Source organism: Oryctolagus cuniculus, chromosome 7 (assembly GCF_964237555.1).
Source record: "Oryctolagus cuniculus chromosome 7, mOryCun1.1, whole genome shotgun sequence".
Taxonomy (NCBI): Eukaryota; Metazoa; Chordata; class Mammalia; order Lagomorpha; family Leporidae; genus Oryctolagus; species Oryctolagus cuniculus.
The window spans coordinates 8,942,353-8,969,725 of NC_091438.1; the positions used below are offsets into that span (position 1 = coordinate 8,942,353).

The following is a 27,373-nucleotide window of genomic DNA, read 5'->3' on the forward strand; positions in this document are numbered from 1 at the left end:
ATTGCTGAGTAGGAGAGGCTATTTGCAAGTGTGAGCACTGAAGACAGAGGAGAGTGCTGACTGATACGTAGAGTCACTTCAGGTAAGCAAATGAAGAGGGAGATGGGGGCACTCCTTGTTAATGATCTTTTACTTACATTATGTAATAATCCCAGTGTGAACACTTAGACTATATGACCAAGACAGTACACATTTTTATGAAGCCCATTTGAGAAGAAAATCAGTCATTGGAGATAGTGGTCACAGGTGAGATGAAGCAGGCCCTTTGTGCTTACCAGACTGTGTGCCGTCCAGCTGCTCGTGTTGCTCTTGTCTCAGTGAGAGCTGGGACACACGCTTCCTGCACGGGGACTGCACGGAGGAACCGTGTGTAGCTTTACAGAAATGCTACTCCATTCCCCCTTTTAAGCAGTTCTAACTTACTGGCTTCCATGTAATCAAATTAATGAATAGAAGCTTTAACCAGTCTCTTTGTTATTACATACTTTTATGACCCTACAATATAAAGTATATGTTTTCCCACATTATAATTTGCAATTTTTTTTTTTTTTTTGACAGGCAGAGTGGACAGTGAGAGAGAGAGACAGAGAGAAAGGTCTTCCTTTGCCGTTGGTTCACCCTCCAATGGCCGCCGCAGCCGGCGCGCTGCGGCCAGCGCAGCGCGCTGATCCGATGGCAGGAGCCAGGAGCCAGGTGCTTTTCCTGGTCTCCCATGGGGTGCAGGGCCAAGCACCTGGGCCATCCTCCACTGCGCTCCCTGGCCACAGCAGAGAGCTGGCCTGGAAGAGGGGCAACCGGGACAGAGTCCGGCGCCCCGACTGGACTAGAACCTGGTGTGCCGGCGCCGCTAGGCGGAGGATTAGCCTAGTGAGCCACGGCGGTGGCCAATTTGCAAATTTATAAGAAGAATTTTCTGGATCACCACACCTCTTTTCATTGTTTTATTTTTTGAAAGGCAGAGTGACAGAGAGGAGAGCGAGAGATGGTTGTAATAGCCGGAACTGGGCCAGGCTGAAGCTAGGAGCCGGTAACCCCATCTGTTTCTCCCATGTGGGTGTCAGGAACCCAAGTACTTGGGCCATCTTCAGCTGTCTTCCCAGGGGCATTAGCAGGAAGCTGGATCTGAAGTAGAGCAGCCGGGACTCAGACTGGTACTCTGATACAGGATGCTGACATCATAAGCACCTGTTGCACCACAACCTTGGCCTTCTTTTTACTTTATTTTATTATTTTTTAAAGATTTATTTATTTATTTGAAAGGCAGAGTTACAGAGAGAAAGAGAAATCTTCCATCCACTGGTTTGCTCCCCAAATGGCTACAAAGGTGGGGCTGGGCCAGGCAAGCCATGAGCCTGGAACTCCATCCAGGTATCTGGTGTGAGTGGCAAGGGCCCAGGCGCTTGGGCCGTCTTCCACTGCTTTGCTCAAGTGCATTAGCAGGGAGCTGGGTCCGAAGTGGAGCAGCCAGGGCTAGAACTGGCACCCATAGGGGATCCTGGCATCACAGACAAAGAGGCTTTACCTACTGTGCCACAGTGCCAGCTCCCTTTTTATTTTAAAAAGGCAAATATTGGAATAAGATTCATTTAAGCTTGAAAAGTATTCCTGAAATCCAGTGGACCTTCATTAAAAATTAAGAACACATTAGGCCGGCACCATGGCTCAATAGGCTAATCCTCTGCCTGCAGCACTGGCACCCTGGGTTCTAGTCCTGGTCGGGGCGCTGGATTCTGTCCTGGTTGCTCCTCTTCCAGGCCAGCTCTCTGCTGTGGCCCGGGAGTGCAGTGGAGGATGGCCCAAGTGCTTGGGCCCTGCACCCCATGGGAGACCAGGAGAAGCACCTGGCTCCTGGCTTCAGATCATCACAGTGCGCTGCCGCAGCAGCCATTGGAGGGTGAACCAACGGTAAAGTAAGACCTTTCTGTCTCTCTCTCTCTCACTGTCCACTCTGCCTGTCAAAAAAAAAAAAAAAAAAGGAACACATTGGGTGGGCATTTGGTGCACTGGTAGGATACTTAACATCCTCCATTGGAGTGCCCAGGCTCAAGTCCTAGCTGTGCTCCCGTTTCCAACTTCCTGCTAATGTGCACCCGAGGAGGCAGCAGGTGATAGCCAAGTAGTTTGGTCTCTGCCACTCAGAGGGGAAACCCAGGTGGAGTTCCAGACTCCTGGCTTCATGCTGGCCCAGCCTCAGTTGGTGCTGGTATTTGAGGACAGAACCAGCAGAAGCTGTCTCTTCTTTTTGTCTTAACACCTTTTGAATAAATAAAAATTAAGAGCACAGCCATATAAACCTTAAAATCAGTTACTGGGGGCCGATGTTGTGGAAAAACGAGTTAAGCCACTGCCTGCAACACTGGAATTCTCTATGTGAATCACAGCTGCTCCATTTCTGATCCAGCTTCCCGCTGTTGTGCCTAGGAAAGCAGTGAAAGATGGCCCAAGTGGTTGGACCCCTGCCACTCATGTGAGAGACCCAGATGTAATTCCAGGCTCCTGGCTTTAGCCTGGCCCAGTCCCACTTGTGTTGTAGCCATTAATAAAATCTTTTTTAAAAAGAAAAAAAGCAACAACAACAGTTCTTAGTGACTAAATATGCATAATTTTTTTTTTTTATTTTTTTATTTTATTTTATTTTATTTTATTTTTTTTTTTTTGACAGGCAGAGTGGACAGTGAGAGAGAGAGACAGAGAGAAAGGTCTTCCTTTGCCGTTGGTTCACCCTCCAATGGCCGCCGCGGCCGGCGCGCTGCGGCCGGCGCACCGCGCTGATCCGATGGCAGGAGCCAGGAGCCAGGTGCTTTTCCTGGTCTCCCATGGGGTGCAGGGCCCAAGCACCTGGGCCATCCTCCACTGCACTCCCTGGCCACAGCAGAGGGCTGGCCTGGAAGAGGGGCAACCGGGACAGAATCCGGCGCCCCGACCGGGACTAGAACCCGGTGTGCCGGCGCCGCTAGGCGGAGGATTAGCCTACTGAGCCGCGGCGCCGGCCGAAATATGCATAATTTTGAGCAGGACATTCCAGGTGTAGGAACCATTTTTATTATCTCCATATTCAAACTTCACTTTTCTATATCAATTCCCACATCCGTCAACCACAGACTACTTTTTTTATGATTTATTTATGTATTTGAAAGAGTTAGAGATCTACTGGGTCACTCCCCAAATATTTGGCCACAATGTCCCAGGCTAGGCCAGGCCAAAGCCAGGAGCCAGGAACTTCATCCAGATCTCTCCTGTCAGTAAAGGGGCCCAAGCACCTGGGCTATCCTCCACGGCCGTCCCAGCCATTAGTAGAGAGTTGGACTGGAAGCGGAAGAGCCAGAACTCAAAGTGGCGCCCATCTAGGATGCTGACATCAGAGGCAGAGGCTTTACTCACTGTTCCACAGCACCAGCCCCTAGACTGACTGTTAAAAGCATGTTTAGGCCTAATAATAAGTACATTGAGTGTGGATTTATGAAAAAATTGCATTATCATCATATTAGGAGGATGCAGACCGGAACAGGAAGATTGATCAATGTCTTAAAACCTTCTTAGTAACCCTAATAAAATATATTATAATAAGAAGTCAATAGATAATGTTTAAAATTGACTACAAGATAGAGTAGCATGCATATCTTATTTAAAAATAGAGGATAAAAAGCAGAAGAAATACAGTGAAATTTTTTGTCTCTTAGGAATAAAAGAGAAAGTAGTAAAGGGGCTACTTTTTAAAAAATTAATAGCCCTCTAACGGTGATTAGTACTGCTTTGTTAAATTAGTTTAAATAAAACCAGTGTTATGGCTTAATACACAAATATTCTGGTTCCAAAAAGATATCACAAACTTTAAATACATATATTTAGAAAGCTGATTTCCTAGAGGTTAGACAAACAAAACCATGCATTGCAGTTCTGGTCTGCTGGCAGCTTATGTACTTCAAACTTGCAATAGCTAAAACTCAACTCCTAAATTGTCTGTACTCTTACCTGGAGGTATGAGTTGAGCACCGTCTTCCGCTAGCGAAAATAGAACATTCCTAAGTTCAACCGTGTGCGATAGCCACACTTTATTTCATTCACTGATGTCAGGAAGCAAGGCAAGAAGCAGGTGTTCTGGCACAGCACGTTAAGGCCCTTCCTGGGACACTGCATCCTGTATCAGAGGGCCTGGGATGGAGTCCTGCCTCTGCTTCCAGTCCAGCTCTGTGCAAATGCTCTTGGGAGGCAGCCGCTGATGACCCAAGGTCTTGGGTTCTTGCCCCGCACTTGGAAGACTTGAATAGACTTCCAGACTCCTAGCTTAGCCTGGTCCAGCCCTGGTTGCTGTGGGCATTCCAGGAATGAACCAGCAGATGGAAGAACCCTCTTTCTGTCTTTCTACCTTTCAGATGAAATAAATAAATAAGTGCAAATAGCACAGTTAATAAATCTGCTTATCTTTTCTTTTTTTTTTAAAGATTTATTTATTTTTTACTTGAGAGTCAGAGTTACACAAAGAGAGAAGAGGCGGAGAGAGAGAGAGGTCTTCCATCCGATGGTTCACTCCCCAGTTGGTCTGCTTATCTTTTCTAATGTTAGCTCTTTAGTCATTAGCTATCATATACCTGTTAGAATATGTTTCAGTCCGTGATCCCATCTGGCTCATAATTTCTGGGGCCTAGAGGAGAGCCTCATATTAAAATAAGGGAATGAAGTGTATTTGTTAAAGATCACTCAAATTCAGTAATACTTCATTTTGAATATTGTACCATTTCAGAAAAAATGAAATTGGTGCAAATATTTTTTTAAATAAGATTTATTTATTTATTTGAAAGAGTTACACAGAAAGAGAAAGAGAGGCAGAGAGAGAGAGAAATCTTCCATCTGCTGGCTCACTCCCCAGATGGCCATAATGGCCAGAGCTGCACCAATCCGAAGTGAGGAGCCAGGAGCTTCTGCCGGGTCACCCACGTGGGTGCAGGGGCCCAAGGACTTGAGCCATCTTCTCTGCTTTCCCAGGCCATAGCAGAGAGCTGGAATGGAAGTGGACGTGGGCCCAGCACCCATATGGGATGCTGGCACTGTAGGCGGCGGCTTTACCACAGTACCAGCCCTGGAAATATTCTTAAAATATAGTTATGTACTCCCCCAAATGAAATGTGTATCTTTTTCCTCTTGAACCTATGCTTATTGGTGAGAAATTTGTGAATCCTGGTGATAGAAGCACTTATTTTTGAGAAGTGTGGTCAGGAGCCTACTGAATCTGTTTGTCATTCCTCAGGCCTACTACTACTGTGCCATCATAGAGGATGTGATACTGCGCTTTGCCTGGACCATCCAGATCTCCATCACCTCCACAACTCTGTTGCCTCATTCTGGAGACATCATTGCCACTGTCTTTGCACCCCTTGAGGTTTTCCGGTGAGCAAATTGCTGAAAAGTTTATCAAAGATTCTTCTTACCTGAATGATGCCATAGTACTTACAGATTAGTTTATGATAACACACAAGGGTAATTACAAATGTGGAAAAGTGGAATTAAAAAATACGTGTATATTGTTATACAAAATTTTTGGAATCTATATATAGTTTTTTCATAATACATGTTCAACATTTTGAAGACCCTCCATATGCATAGATTTCTTTTTCTTTAAAAAAAAAAAGATGTATTTTTTATTAATTTGAAAGAGAGAGGCAGAGACACAGAGAGAGATTGATCTTCCATATGCTGGTTCACTCCCCAGATGGCTCAAAGGCAAGGGCTAGGCCAGACTGAAGCCAGGAGCAAGGAGCTTCTTCCACGTCTCCCACATGGAGCAGGGGCCCAAGCAGTTGAGCCGTCTTCTACTGCTTTCCCAGGAGCATTAGCATAGAGCTGGATTGGAAGTGGAGCAGCAGGGACTTGAGTTGGTGTCCATACGGCATACTGGCATTGTAGCCATTGGCTTTACAAGCGACACCACAATGCCGGCCCCAGAACTCTTAACCAGAATTCTTGGAAGGTTAAAAAGGAATATTCTGCTCAATTACTTGGCGTGTTGGATTGGGCTGCAGCAAGGACCATGGCTAGGGGGATGGAGATACAAGGACGCATCTGTGGAGCATATTTCAAAATTATTTTTGGCTCCTGGCTTCGGATCGGCACAGTACCTGCCGTTGCGGCCATTTGGGGAGTGAACCAACGGAAGGAAGACTTTTCTCTCTGTCTCTCTCTCACTGTCTGTAACTCTACCTGTTGAATAAATAAATAAAAATATTTAAAAAAAAATTATTTTGCACCAAAATACCCTGATCTTTAATGCCATTTTCCACAAGCCTTTTAAAATACCTTCATACTTGCAACGCTTAGATTTTCCAGCTTTTCCCAAATTTCTGTCAGTCCCAGAGATGGAACATCCTACTTGAGGGACTGAGAGGTTATTTCTTACACAGTACAACGGGGACTGGCATTGTGGTAGAGTGGAAGCTGGGCTGAGTCCTGGCTGCTCTGCTTCTGAAACCTCTCCCTGCTGATGCGCCAGGGAGGACAGTGGGAGATAGGCGACGCACTTGGGTCCCTGCCACCCAAATGGGAGACCCAGATGGAGTTCCTGGCTCCTGGTTTCCGTCTGGTCCATCTCCAGCCATTGTGGCCTTTTGAGGGATAAACCAGCAGAGGGTAGAGTTCTCGCTTTCTTTTCTCCTTCCCTCCCTCCCTCCTTCTCTATAATTCTGCCTTTCAAATAAATAAATCTTTTTTAAAAACCAACAAAGTTAAAATAGCTATTGATGGTGATTTATATGCTTTTTTAGAATTGGGCTCCGTTGGAAAGGTGGTAAGTAAACATTGGGAGGTAAAAAAGCTTAATTTAGAACAGAAATTAAAATCTCTTGAAAATCAGTTTTTACAGTTTGGTAGTCCGAATTATTCAGCCCAGTGAAGCCAACAAAAATGCTGATAAAGTGGTTTCAGAATTCTCAGAGCATCAAGCATCTGACAGGGTAGCCCCTTTGCCTTCATGACTTGAAAACAGTCAAGATTGGTCCTCCTGGCTCTCCTTTCTCTGGCTTCAGTCTCCTTGGCCCACTTTGTATTGATGCCTGCCTTCTTTCAGGCGCTCTGGATATATTTCTGGGAGGGCACTGTGTGGAAACTTGAGAATAAAGTCAGTCAGCGGCATGCATTTGAAAGGCGTGACCTATCTTCTCTGAGTGCAGGGACCATCAATCAAAACCCTGTTCTGATCAACGACGTGTACAATCATGCCAGCCTGCCGGCATGAGGCCCACTTGGCCAAGCTCCTCAAAGCTCCTGAACACTACTATGTCTCTGAGTTAGGCCAGAAGCTGAATTTGCAATTGTAATGGAAGATTTTGCTGGTGTTGTGGAGCAGCAGGTAAAGCCACCACTTGACACTGGCATCCCATATTGGAGTGCTGGTTCAAGTCCTGGCTGCTGTTTCCTATCCAAGTCTCTGCTACTCTCCCTGGGAAAGCAATGGAAGATTACCCAAGTGCTTGGGTCCTGCCACCATGTGGGAGACCCTGATGGAGTTCCTGGCTTTTGCCTGGTCCAGCCCTGGCTGTTGTGGCCTTTTGGGAATTGAAGCAGCAGTTGGGAGATCATTCTGTTTGTGTCTCTGCCTGTCTCTCTGTTACTCTGTTTTTCAAATAACAAATACATTTTTTTAAGTGTATAACTCAGTAAGTTAGAAAAAAATCTAAAAACTGTAAATCAAACCCAAAGCAAAGTGGGAGGAAGGAAATACAAAAACAGAAACTAAAGAAATAGAAAACAAAGTTAGAAAATATTAACAAAGCCAAAGTTAATTTTTTAAAAAGACTAATATTACTGATAAAATGCTTGGTTGTGGGGGGTGGCACTGTGGTACAGTCGGTTAAATGTCCACCTGCAGTGCCAGCATCCCATCTGGGCACTGGTTCATGTCCTGGCTGTTGCTCTTCCAATCTAGCTAGCTGTTTATGGCCTGCGAAAGCAGTGGAACATGGCCCAAGGGCTTGGACCCCTGCACCTGCATGGGAGACCCGGATGAAGCTCCTGGCTCCTGGCTTCAGATCGGCCCAGCTCCTGCCTTTGGGCCATTTGAGGAGTGGACCAGCAGAGGGAAGACCTCACTCTCTGTCTCTCCTTCTCTCTATCTGTAACTCTGCCTGTCAAATAAATAAATAAAGCTTAAAAATATAAATAGATTTTTAAAGTGCTTGGTTAGACTGATCAAACTAAAAAGGAAAGAAGGCACAAATTACAAATATCAGAAATCCTAGAGATTTTTTTAAGAAATAAGACAATGAGTCTTATGTTCAACGTTATGCCAGTAAATTTAAAAATCTCAATAAAATGAAAAAACTATAAAAAGCACAGCTTACCGAAACCTGTAATGAAGAAATAGAAAATCTGATAAGCTTCTGTTAAAATAATTAAATCCATATTAAAATACTTCCCACAAAGAACATTCTAGGTCCAGGGAATTCTTCCAAATTTTCAAGGAAAGAATATTATCAATTTTATATAAAATTTCTAAAGAGAAAGGACAAAAGGACAATAAAGAGAGTGCTTCCTAGTTTGTTTTATGCAACCAGCATGACTGTGATTTCTGAATCTACAAAGATGCCAGAAATCATCAAGCTGTTTCATGTATAGAGTTGCAAAAATCCTGAGCAAAATATTAGCTGATTAGTCCAACAGTATATAAAAAGGGTAATATATCACAAATCAGGTTCATTTTAGAAACGATAAGGTTAACATCCAAAAATCAGTATGTATAACTTAACCACATTAACTGAATAAAAGGGAAACAGGGAAGTATAATATATGTAGAAAAGATAATTGCTAACAGTATCTGCTCCTGAGAAAAATAGGTATTTTCTGTAAAAAAAGCAAACAAACATAATCTTGATCGTATTCAGCAGTTAAATACTGTAAGTTTTCCCTCAAGGTCATCCATGAGACAAGGATGAGCTCTGTTACCATGGCTGTTTTACATCGTACTGCAAGTGTGGTTCGTGAAATAAGGAAAGTTCATAGAAGAATTCATAGAAGATGCATTTTGTGTAAAAACTTTTTGTGGATTTCCAAAAATTTTTGCAACACAATAAATACATTTTAATTCCATTTTCTATGAACTTGAACTTTTTGAAGTAAGACGTTATGGAAGTAGGCGTTGTGGTCCAGGGGGTAAGCTGCTGCTGTGACAATGGCATCCCTATCGTGGTGCTGATACTGGTTTTGTCCAGGCTGTTCCACTTCCAATCTAGCTTCCTGCTAATGCACCTGGAAAGGCAGTGGAAGATGGCCCAACTGCCTGAGCCCCTGGCACCCTTGTAGGCAGTCAGGATGGAGTTCCTGGCTCCTGGCTTCCGCCTCTGCTAGATAGACCTGGCCACTGCAACCATTTGGGGAATGAACCAGCAGATTGAAAATGTCTCTCCTCTCTCTCTCTCACTCTGCCTCTCAAAGAAGTAAATTTTAAAAAATGATAATATAAGGCTAGACAAATAGTCCACTGGAACAGATGAAGAAGTCTAGAAACAGATCCAGATATATATTTATGTCAAAGATAATTATGTAACAGTGGAGGAATAGAGATGTTTTATTTGTTTATTTTAAAGATTTTATTTATTTATTTGAGAAGTAAAGTTACAGACAGAGGGAGAGACAGAAAGGTTTTCCATCCACTGGTTCACTCCCCAGATGCCCACAATGGCTGGAGCTGAGCCAATCTGAAGCCAGGAGCCAGGAGCTTCCTCCAGATACAGGGACCCAAACACTTGGGCCATCTTCCACTGCTTTCCCAGGCCACAGCAGAGAGCTGGATTGGAAGAGAAGCAGCCAGGACTCGAACTAGTGCCCATATGGAATGCCAATGCCACAGGCAGTGTCCTAGGCCACCATGTCACAGTGCCAGCCCTAGAGGCATTTTAATAGATGAGTCAACTGTGTATCCATATAGAGAAGAAAAATGAATCCTACCTTTAATGTATGTGAACCTGTTTTTAGATGGATGGCAGAGCTAAATATGAAAGGCCAATTAATAAACTCTCCAGAAGTGAACATTAGAGTCGGTCCTAAAGGTGACTACAGGACGTGATGATGGGCTTTGTATCTCTGGATGATAATTACACAGTGTGATCAGTTTCTGACAACTAAACTGTACACTTAGGATTCGCATGCTTTTCTACATTTAATGCCATTCTTCAATTAAAATGTTTATTTAAAATACAAAGGATTGCCTTCAGAAAAGTGGCAGACTGACAGCTGACTTCTCAGCGCCAGCAATTAAAGTGAGAATTCATTCAAATGAAGTCTTCAGAGAAACTAGCTGCCTACCTGGAACTCTACCCAGGGAAAATCTCTCTCACAGATGAGACGATACAAGGATATTTTCAGATAGGTACACAGCATTCCTCTGAGTGAGGATGAACAAACACTTCCCAGTCCAATAACATAGCTGCTAGAAACAGCAAGGTAGACCTGAAAGATAGAGTGATCAGAAATGTCTCCAGACCATCTGGTCAGCTCACTTACTCTGCCTGACTCTGGCACCATCCCTGCACCACCTCCCCCCAGCCAGTTCTCTCTCTTTCCTATGTGCTGCTTCATAAACTTAGAAAAGAAAAAAATTCTAGTTAAAAATTCCATTCTTTTTTACTCATACTGTTTCTAAAAAAAATTCATTTGCTTAATAATAGAATCCAAGTTCTCTCACCCATTTTTTAAGATCTCCTTGACTCTACTGTCCCCTTGCAATGATTGCGCTTCTTTCTGCTGTCTCTTATAGATCTTCTATCCACTGGTTCGTTCCCCAAATGGGGCAACAGCTGGTGCTGGGCCGATTCAAAGCCAGGAGATTCTTCCATGTCTCCCACGCGGGTGCAGGGGCCCAAGCAATAGGGGCCATCTTCTACTGCTTTCCCAGGCCATAGCAGAGAGCTGGATCGGACGTGGAGCAGCTGGGTCTCAAATTGGAACCCATATGGGATGTGAACATTGCTTAACCTGCAATGCCACAGCGCTGCCCCACCCCCCATTCTCTTTAATGCAACTGAAAGTTTTGCTAATTATCTGTAATAATAATAGCAATAGCAGAAAACACTGTATCTAGGACTGTCCTAAGCTCCTTACACTTATTTATGAATCCACAGTCATCTTGAGATAGGTACTGTTATTATGCCTTTGACTGATGACTGAAGCACAGGCTGAGTAACTCATCCAAGGCCATTGCAGCTAGTAAGAGGTGGGGCCATGATCTGAGATTATATTGCCTTAGATTATGTGCTCTTAGACCCTGTTGCCTCTCTGCTATGCTAAATCTCATGCTCAGTTCTCTGTACTTCTCCCCAGGCGTTTGCTTTACATTGTTTGTCTCATGTACTAGTCTCCCTCAATCCCTTTACTGGTCCTTCTTTTCTTAGCAGACTGTGAGTTTTGGGGTCTTCCAGGGTTTACTCCTTAGTCTCTGATCCCTCCTCCAGTTACAGTGATCCTAAACGGTGATTTGAAATACTGTCTTTAGCCATTTCCAACCCTGCACCCTTGCACTGCAGACTCATGTGTTCCTGTTTACTGAATTCTCCGCGGAATGTCTGACAAGTAGCTCCATCCACAGAAACCACGCTGTCCTCTGATCTTGGGTCACAGCATCATCGTCCCCAAGACCAGCCACTCTGGAGACTGCTCGGTCCCTCGTCCTGATGTGCCTCATAGTGTCTGTCATCGCCCACTGCTTTGCTGTCTCTGCCGCCAGAACTTGGGCTTTATCTGCTTTCTCCATTGCATTTCCTCCTTACAGTAGACATTCAGTAAATATGTGTTGAACAGAGTGGGAGAATGAGCCTTCAAACACTGCATTCAGGAGTCCTTTCTTGTTTGCTTCCCCACCAACCCCTACACCGCTTTCCCCTGATTTATTTTAATAACCTAGCCTTTAATTCCTCATTTTTGTTTCCATGAGTGGACACTTGGTATTTGGGTAGGTTATAGGTAGTAATGTTATGTCCAGATTTTACAAGTAATCTGTGTGCTGTGCCCCATCTTGCTCAGGCGTTTTGTGTGGAATTTCTTTCGCCTGGAGAACGAACATCTGAATAACTGTGGTGAGTTCCGTGCTGTGCGGGACATCTCTGTGGCCCCTCTGAATGCAGACGATCAGACGCTCCTGGAGCAGATGATGGACCAGGAAGATGGGGTACGGAACCGGCAGAAGAACCGGTCATGGAAGTACAACCAGAGCATATCCCTGCGCCGGCCTCGCCTCGCCTCTCAGTACGTACGGCTTCCGCTTCGTTAGGGCGTATGTCCTTTGGGCTTTAGCATCGTGTAACATTTATCCTAGGAAGCTTATCAAGTTAGACCAAATAAACTGCTGATATTCAACTATTTTCCAGCTATAGAAAGTAATAGTAAACTGTAATTTCATATGGATCCAACCTAGAGAATATCTTTTTTTTCTTAAATCTGAACATTTAGTGAGTATGGATAATGGAAGGGCAAATAATGACTCCAGTTACATGAGGAATTTTAAAATAGTGAAACTCCTAGAATCAGGGAGCAGACTGGTGGTTATTACACACTGAAGGGAGGGGAAGTGAGGATGAGATGACAGGCAAGCATTAAGTTCCAACTAGGAGTGACAGGTTGTGGAGATGTGCTTCCATCATTGTGTCTACACTGGACAGTATCATACTGTTCACTTAAAATTTTGTTCTGAGAGTAGACAGCATTTTAAATGTTCCTGCTTGGGGCTGGCACTGTGGCACAGCAAGTCAAGCTGCCATCTGCAGTACTGCATCCCACATGTGCCCCAGCTCGATTCCCGGTTGCTCCACTTCTGCTCCAGCTCCCCACTAATGCACCTGGGAAAGTGGTCAAAAGATGGCCCAATTTCTTGGGACCCTGCACCCATGGGAGAGACCCAGACAAAATTCCTGGCTCCCTGGTTCAGCCTGACCCAGTCCCGGATGTTGCAGAATTTGGAACCAGTGGATGGTTCAGAAAACAAATAAAAATAAATGTTTTTGCCTGAATAAAATTTTTAAATGGGTATATTTCTGATCTTGGTACTAGTCTTGCAAGAATATCTTAATGAGTACATAAAATAAATGTCATTAATACATACTTACTAATTTGGCATTGTAGGTACAATGGGAAAAAGTCTTGTTGGAGAATTGTTTCCTTGAGTCTTCAGTATATTTTATATGCAGATAATTCTAAATTTATAAGCTTTAGAAATCGGTATAACCATCTATATAACCTTGTAACCTCATAGCCTTATATAATCTTATAACTTGCATATGACTTTATAATCATCCATATAACCTTTACCAGATTACTTAATTTCTGTATTTTATCCCTTATCTGTGAATTGGAATTAAATTTTTATTTATTTATTTTTGCCCAGCAGAGTTAGTGAGAGAGAGAGAAAGAGAGAGACAGAGTGAGTGAGTTAGACAGTAAGGGAGAGACAGAGAGAAAAGTCGTCTTTGCGTAGGTTCACCCCCCTAATGGCCGCTACGGCTGGCGCTGCGCCGATCTGAAGCCAGGAGCTGGGTACTTCCTCCTGGTCTCCCATGCGGGTGCAGGGCCCAAGGACCTGGGCCATCCTCCACTGCCCTCCTGGGCCACAGCAGAGAGCTGGACTGGAAGAGGAGCAACCGGGACTAGTACCTGACGCCCCAACTGGGACTAGAACCCGGGGTGCCAGCGCCACAGGCGGAGGATTAGCCAATTGAGCCGCGGTGCCGGCTTGGAATTAATATGGTTCTTACTCATAGGATGGTTAAGTAAATTAAATGCTTATTACATGAGACTTACACTAGTTCTTTCACAGAAAGGGCTTAATAAATATGATGTTATTTCTATCTTTTTACTAAATACCTACAGTGATATTTTAACAGTATTTTTATGTTACTGATTTTGTATGCTTCTAAAAGTATTAATACATGTAGAATATTTCATGGCTGCATTTGAAATTTGAGAACAGTACATTGGAATGAAGGAGACTTAAGTCAAACAAGTTCTCTTAATGATAAGGGAATGTTTGAGTAGACTGGAGACACAATAAAAGACATAAAAGTGGAAAAGAGTGGCAGAAAGAAAAAGAGTTTAGAAATGTAATGACCAAAATTTAGCTGAATAGAGAGAGTCCAGTTATAAAAAGCTGAGACGTGCGAGCTTGATCTTACAGGTAGGAAGGATTCACAGGTATTTCTGTTCATCAAAGAATGACAGCATCAAAGTAGTTTATTAGGAACAGTTAGTGGAACTGTGCAGGATATATTAGGAAAGGGGAACCCAAAGGCCAGAAACCCAAGTGGAAGGCTGTGCAGTGTTTGTCAGTATGTGACAGTGAAGATTCGAAACAAATGCTTAAAAAAAAAAAGAAAAAAAAAACAGACTAAGCGCAATGTAAGGAGACATTTTAGAGGAAATAAAAAAAACAGGAGAAGGTGACGGTAACTCACAGGATTTAGGGAAATAGGAATAGAATTTGCTGAAGCTTGTCTCCTTCTGAAGAAAGAAACAGAGCAAGGAACTTAGTCCTGGGAAGAGGAAAAAGAGTAAGGAAAGGAGCAAGGGTGGCCTGCAGGCAGTGGGAGGAGCATCAGAACCAAGCATTGCTCTGCTGTGCTGAAGACACGTAGCTTGAGGCCGGTGCCATGAGCGGCTGAAGAGAGGCTGTGTGGGGGCCCTTGTCTCCTTTCACCAGCAGAGGGCAATCTACACACACACTATTTCGGCTTAGAAACAAGGAGGCTTTGGGCAGGAGGGTTTTGTGTTCAGTTTCAGGTGTTTAGTGGAAAAACGCTGGGAGACTAGACTTCCAGCCAGAGGAAGATTTCTGTAATGGAGCATGTCACATACAACAGAGGGAGAAGGTATCTAAAGCAACATCCGACTTTGAGTACCAGCTGTATGACTCGTGCAACCTTTAGTACATCCTTAACCTTTCCAAAAGTCAGGTCAAGTAGGAGTGGCAATTCCTGTTTCACCACATACTACTTCCACTTCATAGTGCACATGAGTAGCAGAATATTTCATCGTGTTGTTGATTTTTATTTATTTTCACCCACCTGAAAGGCAAAGGCAGAGGAGAGATCTTACATCCTCAGGGTCCTTCCCCAGATGCCTGCAGGAGCCAGGGCTGGGCCAGGCCGAAGCCGCGAGCCCAGAACTCCATCTGGGTCTCACCTGCGTGTGGCTGAGGCATCATCTGCCGCCTGCCTCCCAGGTTGTGTTAGCAGGAAACTGGTTTGGAAGCAGGGTGACTGGGACTGGAGCCAGCTCTCTGATAGGGGATGTGGGTGTCTCAGGTGCCCACCCTGCAAAATAGTTGTTACCCAATCCCATTGTTTTGTCCACTACAACATCCTAAATAGATGTGTTATTCTGTGAGACCCCTCCTAAACAGATGTATCATTCTGTGAGACCCCCGGCTTTATCTTTGTAGAGTTGTGGTGGTAGAGAGCTGACACTGAGCTGAAGCATCCCTCCCTGCCACATCAGCCGCTCTTTGTAGCTGCTTCTCTCGCGGAACCTCCCTGTTCCGTGTGATCCTGTGTCAGTGACTGGAAGACAAGCAAGGCATGCCTCTCCTCAGGTCATACTTTCTGCTGGCCAATTCTCCTAGTTTTAGTAGGAGAAACAGTATTTCTTCCCTCTCCATGACAATTTCTTTTATTTCTTTGGTATGTTGTTGATGCTTTTTATATCCGTTTTCTCACTTGGTATGCAGACCATCTCCATGAGGTGCAATGGTACTAAGTGAAATAGAGCGCTCGCTTCGGCAGCACATTTACTAAATTCAGTGAAATGGATGTTGGGGGCACTGCTTTGCAGAGGTGGAAATGGGTGCTTGCAGGGAAAAGAGATGCCCATAAAGTCAGTCAGTGCTCAGGCTCAGGTCTCTCCTTTCTGCAGGACCTGGCCCTGCTCCGAGCTTGTTTTGTTTGTTTACTTTCCTCTGGTTGCATGCTGCTTTGCTAGTATTTTTCCAGTGTCACCTGAAATCGAGTATACAACGCCAGGAGTAGTCCAGTTTAGGACATGTGCTTAACAGTGGTAAGATCAGAAATGCACCTAGTGCCATGCATGTGCTTGTCTTAGTAATGTGCTTTCTCCCCGTTATCGCCAGATCCAAGGCTCGCGACACGAAGGTATTGATAGAAGACACAGACGACGAAGCTAACACTTGACTTCTCCGACGTCTAGACTAACATTCTGGGTTTTCCTACTCGACACTTCTTTCCTCGACCAACGCAACCTCTACTACCTTCCCAGCTGAAAACCGGAGAAATCGCCTCACACACTTCCGAGCTCTCCCAGATCGGATCCTGTGGACTCCAAACAGGCTCACTGTGTTTCTTTTCTTTTCTTCTGGTTTAATTTTAATTTTCTATTTTTAAAACAAATACTTCATTTTGCCAATCAGAGGACATTTTAAGGAACAAAAACAGTCTCTCATGGATTGTTTACAATCACAAGGACACAGATACCGACCACGATGAAGATCAGGCACTGCAAGGACCCTCTGATGGGATGGTACCGAGATGTCTCGGCTTCCGCTTGGTCCGGTTTTGACTGGTTGAAACCGGACATTGGTTTTTTAAATTTTTGTCAGTTTCTGTGGAGAATTATTTCCTTTCCTTCATACCCAGCGCAAAGGCACTGGCTGCACTTGCAGGAAAAGAGCAGCTTAGAGCAGTGCCTTCATTCACGAAGCTACTTTTTCATTTGATGTAACTTTTCTTATTTTGGGGAGGGGTGCTGGGTGGGTGGGAAATATGATGTATTTGTTACGTACAGTTCTCTCATTATTTATAAACTTGACCGTAAGAGAATGCTGTCACTGCAGTGAAGACGATGGCAGAGGAAACGGGGACTGATGCTGGATGACATCGCTGGGGTCAGCCCGCGCACCGCTCTCAGGAGACAGTTTGCACCGGTTTCACGTGTTGAGCGCTTTTATTTTAAGCCAAAGTTTCATTATTCACTTTTTAGTTGTTGCTACTTTAGAGTCCTGAGCATCTTTCATGACTGAGCATCCCACACTTACCCACACCGCCAACTGAGATTTATAAGAGGTTCTGACACAGATGTGCAATACATTTGCCCGTATTACAACTGTAACAACAGAAGTTATAAATTCACTGGGGAATTAGAGTGTAATCTTTACTAACTCCGAATTAGAAACTAGCTACTTTAGAGACTCTCCACACCCCCAGTTGGTCAGTCTTTCTTCTGTGTTCAACCACGTAAAGCCAGAATTTGATCAAATTAAGTCTGTTGTGGGGAAGTTGGGTTTTTGAGCACATAGAACAAATTATCATTACTCCTTAGTTACCCTGGTATAAAAGATTTTGACAGCCATTTCCCTCAGCAGTTTTAAAGGGCGAACGTTACATTTCCTGCCTTCCGTGCTTAAAAAAAAATCTACTTTTTAAAAATATTGAGTGTCTAAACTTGGTTATACATAGAAGGTATATTGCCTAGAAATTTTAGACTATACAATTCCCATTTTTTTTTTTGTTTCATTTATTTCCTTAGTTTCTAAGTCATCCAAATGAGCCCGAAAGCCGTAAGGGGTTTTACTTTCCTGACCCAGATGAATATTCCAGAATTAAATCAGTAGATGCATGAAAGTAAATTTACCTCTGTCATTTTCAGCTTGATTTTAAAGGGAGGAAGGAAGCAGTGAAGGGACAGCCGTTAGCACTTGCGTAATCTTCAACCTTGTGGTCACTGCCCTCTAACACACCCCTCTTCTCATGAGCTCTTCCCCCTTGGATCCAAGTCTTACTACGTCCCTGTCATAACTCCAGATTATATTAAAGTGACTGTTACTACCAAAACTCTACCAATTAACTGACAGGTAGTTTCTTTTTAAAGGGGTTACTTATTTCTTTATTCTGACAAACTTCCAAAATTTGTTCCCTTTCTGAATTGAGGTTTTTGTGTTTTTTTGTTTTTGAAAAAATCATAACACTTTGGTAACTTCTGTTGCTTTTTTGTATTTTGCCAAGCATATATTCCTTGGCCCAAAACTGAAGGGGAAACGTTTACTCTTTTTTTTGTTGTTTAAATAAATTGAGTCATTTATAATAATCAGTGGTAACAATTTAGTGACCCATGGCAGATTAAAGATTGCATTATTCCTTTTTAGGTTCTTTTTTCTTTTTTCCTTAACTATTCTAGTTTTTGTACTTCAGAACTATGAGGGAAAGTTCACTGGTCTGTCACGAAATAGCAGTGACCTTTTATTCCTGAGTTGTACAGAGAAGTCCAGTGGGTCAGTCATTTCTTATGCAAATAAAATTGGTGACACTGATATGTATCCAGAGCCATTTGAACTGTCAGCCTCATTGGTGGCTCTGTGAGGTGAAACATTCAGAATCCTACAGTTGGCATCTGATGTTTGAACTCCCCAGTGCTTTTACATCCTTGTGTCCTATGGCACTTTGACCTTTTTCACCTGCTACGATTCTAGGTCCTTATCAGTATTAACTTTCCATAGAGACTACAATGGGATGTATTCCTTTTCTGATGTTTTCCTGCTGGCATATTCTGTTAAAAAATGAGACTCCTGTAACTTTTAGTTGACCATGAAAGATACTCAAACACATATTTAAACGCACAGCTGTATGTTCTTAAAGTTACAAAGAAAAAAGAGGGCTTTTTCTTATAGAAAACATTTGAGAAACAGTATACATTTAAACTTTTTCCATCGAACAAAGCAGTGAACATATTTATCTCCTCAGCTTTATAACACCTAGCAGTTGTGAATGCTGGGTCCCACCTGAGGTTTTATTGGAGTCTTCCATGCACTGAGTCTCAATAGAGCTCTCAGAAATGAGAGTCACAGAGTCACTTTAAAGGAATATCAACCACACTGAAGGTAAAACTTCATCTGATTCTGGATTTAGAAACTCCAGTTTTATTTGTATTCAAGAATCACTCACTTTAACTTCTTAGTAGAAGTTGAAATACTCCCAAGAGGATAAAATTTATTTTTCATTTTCTAGTAATATGGAAAACATTGATACGTGTAGAGAACTAGAAGACAAAAGTGAGTCTGCTCTTCATGTACAAATGCCTCCTGTATTTAAGACTGCCTATATCATGACGAATCAATTAGCGACCTCATAAAGAAAGATCATGAAACAATCAAGATGAAGGCATCATGAATTGGGTTATAATGCAGGAAGGTCATTTGTAAGATTGGAAAAACATTGAAAATCCATGTGCAACTTGGTTTTCAAGCATTCTGTCATTAGGCTCCTTAAGCAACTTGCCCGCCTTCCAGTTCAGGAGTCACACTGTGACCAGCAACCTGTTCAGATCCTTCGAGAAAGAGAAAGGGATCTGGCTCCCAGGACCCCTGACTTCCCAGTATTGCAAATGTGAGAGTACTGCAATTTGAGCTGAGTTTTACTGGAAGTGACTTACTGAGTCGGGTGTCTTTCCACACTCCAAGTAACTAGAGAAGGCAGTGCATCCAGTTCTGCACAGGTGAACTAACAAGCAAGGAAATAGGAACAAGTAACCTAGTCCTGGGTCAGACAGGCAGGAGATGAACAGACACTGAGTGAAAGAAAAGTGATTTGGGGGCTGTTAGAGAACAGCAAGAAGACTGGAGCTGAGGAGCCCAGCAGAGCGGTTAGGAAAGCATGTGAACTTCTAGAAGGATAGAAGGGGGATCCTCAGGTAGGAGAGACCTGTCTTTTGTTCTTATTTTCCCCCTTCAACGTTGCATTACTCAGAAAACAGTTCCCAAATGCGATTTTCTAAGCCGTGACCAGAAGACTTTATTTCTAATGTAAAGAATTTAGAAAAAAATCCTATTTCTTATTGGAAAATAATACCCATAGTATTCCTTCAGTCGAAGAATTGGGATTCTTAGAAATCATTTCATTTTGCTTCCTAAACATTTCAGATTGCTGGTACTGTTTTCTCTTACTGGATTTTAATAGTTTCCATGAAATCTGCCTATCCCTCTCAAAAAACAAGTATTTTCTTCCTATCTAACATAATCAAATCTTGAAAAGATAATTTCTCAGATTAAAAATGTCATTTTGATTGTATGGCTCCCTCAATAACAGAAATCACCATACTTCTGTCAAGTTTACTGAGAAATCAGTGTCATAGATAAGGGCTGTGGTGACCAGGTGAAGACAGCAGTCCTGAGAAGAATGAATCCCATTTATCAGTTTGGTTCATTTTTTTTCTGGCTGGTCTAAATTTTTCTTGCATTTGATCATTAACTAAAGCAAGAAGAGTTGAAAACTGTAATTCTCTGCATTTCGGACGTTAGTCTTGATAGGGAGTCTTAAAATTTCTCAGAATTTTACATTGCATTGTAAGTCTAGACAACGCTAGAGCCTATGGTCATGTGGGGTAGAGCTGGGTAGAGCTAAAGGAGTTTGTGCTTTTCAGTGTTCCAGACCAACCATTCAACCAGCCTTCACCACGCTCCGCTTACAAATGTGAAGAAGATTTGGAGTTTAGGTTCAGCGATACAAGAGGCTGGGGAGCGGAAGGGAGGCTGTTGACTGGTGTGGCTCGTAATAATTCTTGTGTGAATTGTCCAGACTCTGATACGGAGTTGCCCTCAGAAGCAACCTTCCAGAATATATTTGCTTAATTATGGAGGGAGAAGAAGTAAGAGAGACAAAATCAAAGTTTCCCCTGAAGTGAGGAGAACCATTATACTCATTTTCCACTGAAGTGGGTTTCCTTGTCATACACCTTTGGTTTGTTTTATTATTGAATCAGTGTCTGGTGCCATCAACTTAAGAGGACAATCAAAAATCATCTGTTGTTTGCCTTGGATTCCGTGTGTCTGCTAGTGACACGGTCCGCCTGATGGACGTCCACTCTGCTGCTGTGCTTCGTCCTCTGTCCTTTGCTGTGTCCCGCCACGAGCCTGTGGCAGGACGTGGACTTCAGGGAGGAGCAGGCTTCCTAATCACTGTCTCTGAGGGCCCTGCCTTCACGTCCTGGAGCCACACCAGCGTGCTGGGAGTAGGGAGAACGATCGTGAGAAATCCCAAAGTCACTGTTCACGATAATTGTTATTCTTTTGAACTGTGAAGTAAAACTGTGAGAAACTCATGTTTCAGTTGAAAAAAGAACAGAACTCTTAAACTTTATCACATTGTGAAGATTAATTTTTTGCCGTTTTCAGGATTAGCACAGACCCTTGTATTAATGAAGAATACTGAGGAGGGGAATGGGGTGAGACATGTTTTTCTTTTCGGACTCCCTCCCTCCACTTCTGTTCCCCTCACCCTGCTCCCCAACAAACGATGCTGTTTTATGAACCCTGAGCCGTGCTCTCAGGAGTAACTCGATTGTGGTTAGTCCTCTGGATGCTTCTTCCTCTCCCGTTCTCCTTCCTTGCTTTCTTACTCTCCACTCTGGTAAATGGAAAAGGTGACGTCAGAGAATTGACACTTGCTTGGATTCCTGTTGTATCTGTGACTATGCTATTAGCTGTCTCCTTTTTCCTCCTTATATGGGTAGAATTCTTATGCCATGTGGACTTCCCTTCTTGATAAGTAGTTCAATGCACAATGTGGTACTGTTTTATAGTTTCTAGATGGTTGTACAAAGCAAAAAGTTAATGTGGTTATGTGTTTTTAAAAGCAAATAAGTGATTGGTTACAAAACTGTCCTTTTTTCATTATTACAAGCTCTCTGTTTTCCAACAGTCTTCTGGCTCCTTTGTCACTGGTGAATGGTCTGTGTGACTGTGCTTCCCTTCTGGGTGTCTTGGCTCTCTGAACACAGCTCCCCATGGTGCTAACTTGTATGTGGGTTTAGAACAACAGACTACAATGGTGAATTTTTTAAAAAAACTTTTACTAAGTTAAAAATAACTGTAAGTGACCTTGTTCTTCAGGTAAATATGAGGTATGACATGAAAGCAATGGGACTGATGCAATAAGCCTTTTTTTTTTTTTTTTAATCCTCACAGAGAATCTCAAGTAGATGAAACAGTAGTTCCAGCTCCATGAAGGAGGGCTGGGCACTTGTTACCACTGTGGAACTCTGTGGTAGTTTCTGCAGGACTTCCTGGATTAATGATTAAGTATTAAGCTTTATGTTTATTGAGGGAAAATATGAGGGGGAGGCTAAGATTGAATACACAAAGGAAAACATCATTTGCTGTCTAAAGCACGAGGGCCTTTCATTTTCAGTACCACAAGCTCTGGTCCTCACCCTCTTTCTTTGTCGCCTAAGTCTGAACATGCTAATTAAGGCATTCCCACACAAATGTCAGGTTGGGCTGTGCACATGTATGAGTCACCAGATAACTCAACACCCCTGTCTACAGTCTGACAATGCCTACAGCATCTCGGTTGCACAGGGATTCATGAATCAGTTCAGTTTGTCTATCAAGAGACAAAGACCCTGAGCAGGTGGGATTCTAGGAGACCACTCTCCTTTTTTTGCCATCTTAGGCATATCCAGCATCTTAGGGCTTTTAGTGTCCTGTATCTTTATATGGGTAATTTCTATTAAATCTTTTTTAAGCTTATGAGAATAATGACCAATGTGATACTTCCCAATTCATTTCTTTTTCTAATTTTCCACATTTTCCTTTAGGGGGATTGTGGAGTTGTTATATTTTTCCCCCTTTTGGTAAAAATTCTTTTAAATCTTTAAAAACTCATCATAATTATACTACATAATCTGTTCCCAAGCAGAACAGCAACAACAAAAACTGGTATTCATTTCATAGAACCAGCATAAGCCTAGTGCCAGCCTGGACAAAGCTAACACCGTAAACGAAGGCCCTGTCTCATGTATGAACGTAGACACACACATCCGAAAGAAACGCCAGCACATCAGTCTCTTGGTGCCGCTGCCGGGTGTGTGAGATGCAGGGCTAAGTCTGCCTTTCTGAGGCCACGCCGCCCTGAATGCGCCCCAGCTCACCGGATCTCCAAAGCTAAGCGGGTCGGGCCTGGGGGTTCTTGTGTGTGTAAAAGGTTAATTCAGTGTGTGTTTATTGAGCTCCTATCAGGCTTGGCATTACCTTAGTAGTTTTAATTTCAGCATCGGTTTTACAACGACAAGAAAGGAAATGGGACACTTTTTTCTGATCTACCTATCAGAAGCCACTGCCCTGTGTCAGAGTTTTCTGCTACTGGGTCCAGCGTTGTGGCATAGCAGGTAAAGCCACCGGCTGCAGCACTAGCATCCCACATGGTTCCCAGGTCAAGTCCCGGCTGCTCGCTCCCTGCTAATGCACCTGGGAAAGCAGAGAAGACGGCCTACGTGCTTGGGCCCCTGCACCCATGTGGGAGACCTGGAAGAAGTTCCTGGCTTTGGCCTGGCACTGCCATGGCTGTTTCCATTATTGGAGAGTAAACCAGTGAATGGAATATCCATCCATTCATCCATTCTCTGTCTCCCTGTCCCTCTCCCTCCCTGTAATTCTGACTTTAAAATAAAGAAGTTTTCTTTAAAAGACTCATGAATACATTACTCTATGTTTAAGATTTAAAAAAAATTTTTTTAACAGGCAGAGTGGACAGTTAGAAAGACAGAGAAAGGTCTTCCTTTTGCCGTTGGTTCACCCCCCAATGGCCGCTGCGGCTGGTGCACCGCACTGATCCGAAGGCAGGAGCCAGGTGCTTCTCCTGGTCTCCCATGGGGTGCAGGGCCCAAGCACTTGGGCCATCCTCCACTGCACTCCCGGGCCATGGCAGAGAGCTGGACGGGAAGAGGGGCAACCAGGACAGAATCTGGCGCCCTGACCGGGACTAGAACCTGGTGTGCCAGCACCGCAGGTGGAAGATTAGCCTAGTGAGCCGCAGCACTGGCCAAGATTTTTTCTGATACCAAAACCTGTCCTTGTAATCTTACGGTTTACTTAATGAAGTATAATTGAGGTCTCATTTGAATGGTTATATTTTCTTTAAAAAAATACATTTTTTGAAAGAGTAACACAGAAAGTCTTCCATCTGCTGATTGACTCCCCACTGGCTGCAGCTCCATCCAGGTCTCGCACATGGGTGCAGGAGCCCAAGCACTTGGCCTCTTCCACTGTTTCCCAGATGCATTAGCAGGGAGCTGGATCAGAGCAGAGCAGTTGGGCTCCGTTCACAGAGCCTTAACCTGCGGGGCCAAGATGCTGGTCCTGTCTTTCTGATCCTTCTGTGAAAACATAGTTCTCATGACAGCTACATAACAGGTAGCCAATTCTAGGTTTGTAAATTACTGTGTCTTTCTCAAGTTATAGCTGGTCAGGTTAGAATACAACCATTTCAAAGAAAGAGAACACCCTGCTCCTACCCACAAAATGTGTGCATGGGCCCTTCAAAAGGTTCATGGGAAATGCATATTAAGGCAAAACTCTGCATGGGTTCTCACAGCACCATCAGCGGCAGCGGCAGCGGCAGCAGCATCTCACCGTGACCCCGGGTAGGCTCCCAGGGGGAGGCGCACCCCCTGCAGCTTCTGCAGCCCAGCGTCCCTGCTGTTAGGTGCCAAGTGTCTGGCTAGGAACAGAGGCCGCGCCTTGCCCCAGATCTGACTGAAGGAGGAGAACCTAGGTCTGCCTGCCGCTTCCACGGAGACGGGTTCTTTCCAGGTCACTCAGAGGAAGCGTGGTGACCACAGGGGGTGGGGGACGGCGGCAGAGGTGGGCACCGCCACTGTCCTGCTTCCTGCTGCCCCAGGCCCTGGCCACTGGGCAGCCTCCTCCACACCTTGGGCTTCCACATTGTCCTGTCTTTGACTCAATTCCCGCCTTTCAGATAAAGATTACGTTTCTCATCACTGTGCTCTCCTGTCGTGAAATCCTGCCAGGTTCCAAAAACTGAAGATCAGTGTCGATGAGCCAAGGAGTGACAGGTTCCCTTGGGCCCCTGGGAACTGCCAGCCGGGGGACCCTGTGTACCATTCCCCAGAGACGCCCATTCCCGAGGTCCAGGTGTCCCCAGGAGCAACTGTGTCCGCCTCTGGGGGGCGCCATGGAGCCCTGGCCTTGGCGAACTTTGCCCATCCCTTCACCTCCACAGTATTTTATCCGGCATCACATTGAGTGCTTGGTGCATCTGGCCCAGGGTCCTCACGGATCGCAGGCTGGAGGGTAATCCCAAGTGTGAGTGCAGCGCATGGTGCTGGGTCGGGTGTGGATGAACTGACGAGGCAGGGATTCCTCGGCTGGGGCTCCCATGGGAAACCATCATGAAGCCAGGGCCTGGCGGTGAGCAGGAACCAAATACATCATGAACGAGTGCGTGAATGCATGCGCGCGCACCCAGCGTGAGGACGGCGAGGGGCAGCCTGCCCAGGCGCAGGCTTAGAAACACAGCACACTGGCAGAACAGGTGGCCCAGTGTGGGCCTGCCTCCCCTCCCCTATGGGATGAGTATCTGTGGCCCCTCCCTTCTGGTCAGCATGGCCGCTCGTGGCTTGGGCATCCTGGGAGCTCTCGTCGGGCCCTGCTGTGGGTCGGGATACTGGGTGTCGTCCTACAGACGCCCACCTGTGTGAGTGAGACGGTGCCATGTGCGATTCCGCCTGCCTCTTGTGGACTTTGTAAGGGGGCTGGGGGCGTTAGTGTACAGTCCAGGCTGAAGAGGAAGGGGCCTCCTGCAGGAGCCATGGGGAGGGGTGGCTCCTGCCTCGGAGCTCAGGGATGTGGCCCTCCCTCCCTGAGGGCTTCAGGAAGAGGAGGCAGCCGTGAGACCTCGGCTGGACTCACTTTGGACACCTGGGCAGGGGAGTCCGAGATGACCACTCCAGTAAACACACAGGTGACAAAAAAAGCAAAACAGGGCAGGCACTTATCCTAGCAGTTAAAACACCAGTTAAGAACTCAAGTCAGGGCTGGTGCTGTGGCACACAGGGTTAATGCCCCGGCCTGCAGTGCTGGCATCCCATATGGGCACAGGTTCGAGTCCTGGCTGCTCCACTTCCGATCCAGCTCTCTGCTATGGCCTGGGAAAGCAGTAGAAGATGGCCCAAGTCCTTGGGCCCCTGCACCCATGTGGGAGACCTGGAAGAAGCTCCTGGCTCCTGGCTCCTAATCAGCACAGCTCCAGCTGTTGTGGCCATCTGGGGAGTGAACCATCAGATGGAAGACCTCTCTCTCTCTCTCTCTCTCTCTCTCTCTCTCTGTCTCTCCTCTCTCTGTGTAACTCTTTCAAATAAATAAATCATAAAAAAAAAAAGGAACTTCATGTCACATGTCTGAGTACTGGGGTTCAGCCTCCCTTGTAGGTGAGCAAAGAGGCGGAGTCCTGAGGTGGCAGCCACTGCTGTTGAAGCAGCTGTGGACACTGGAATGACGACACGGATTTGAGCAGGACAAGCTTAGCTGACCCAGCAGCCTCAGGGTGAGCGGGCCCAGGCTCTAATTCTGAAAGAAGTTTACTGTGGGTAAAATGCCATCAGCAGTGCGTGCTGTAGAGACACACTTGGAAAGAGGAAGACAAGTGGCGTGACCAGCTTCGCTGCTGTTCTAATGACTTTCCACAACTACGCCACATTTCAGCAACCGTCGCCCTGATCAATTAACAGCTGGCGACACTGAGATAAGAGCTCCCTGAAAAGTAAAGTGATCACCAGCATGTTTTTGCAATGAAGTATTTTTAAAATTAAAAAAAAATACACATGTTGGGTTTTTGTTTTTTTAGAATAATGCTATTGCATACTTAATGATCTACAAGATAGTCTAAATATAATTTACATGCATTGGGAAACTGAAATAATAATGTGAGACTTCATTGTAGTGGTCTGGAATGAAAACCCACAAGGGGTCTGAGGAGGCTGAAGGCCTGGGTCAGCAGTTTGGGTCAGGGTGAGTCCAAAGTTCATATTCCCACGTCTCAGGACAGGGATGCAGTACGGCCAGGCTCTTTATCACCACGTGACATGGGTGTCCTTTAGTCCAGTTCCCAACAGGGTCCTCCTTTCCATTGGAAACCTCATCAGCATGGTCTGTTCCGTTCCCAAGTTTGCCAGCTGGCGCTCTGAGCCCCTGTGAGAACCTTCCGGAACACCTAGCCTGCTCCTCCAGGTGGCCCACCTCCCCAGCAAACCAGCACCACCGGCCCCTCTCCAGCTTCAGCCATAGAGAGTGGCACCGACCCCACTTCTCAGCACCAATTTTCTTTATTAGTCCACTTTCTGTTACTGTAACTAAAATGCCCGAGAGAAGCGAATTGGAAAAGAAAAGGCTCATTTCAGCTTTGCAGTTGGGCAGTGCAGCCTCAGGCGGCCCCACCAGCTGGTGTCCGGTGACAGCTTTCCAAGGCCGGCACAGAGGAAAGATCCGACATGAGCCAGGCTGCAGAGAACAGCGGGGCAGAACGTGAACTCAAGTAATCAGCCGTCTGGTGAGAACCACCCTCCGAAGGCCCACCCCCACAATGACCTAAAGAACCCCCGGCCAGAG

At 44.9% G+C, this 27,373-nt stretch overlaps 1 protein-coding gene across 1 annotated transcript in view; it reads left to right on the plus strand.

The window, feature by feature from the left end:
• The window catches only part of XPR1 (xenotropic and polytropic retrovirus receptor 1), a 227,427-nt gene extending 205,760 nt beyond the window's left edge, over positions 1-21,667 (plus strand). Inside the window, exons 13-15 of the mRNA XM_051857042.2 lie at positions 5,246-5,385; positions 12,004-12,225; positions 16,094-21,667. Of these exons, the coding sequence (XP_051713002.2) occupies positions 5,246-5,385; positions 12,004-12,225; positions 16,094-16,154 (423 nt within the window). The 3' untranslated portion in view covers positions 16,155-21,667. The remainder of the gene's footprint in view (positions 1-5,245; positions 5,386-12,003; positions 12,226-16,093) is intronic.
• The last annotated feature ends 5,706 nt before the right edge of the window (positions 21,668-27,373 follow it).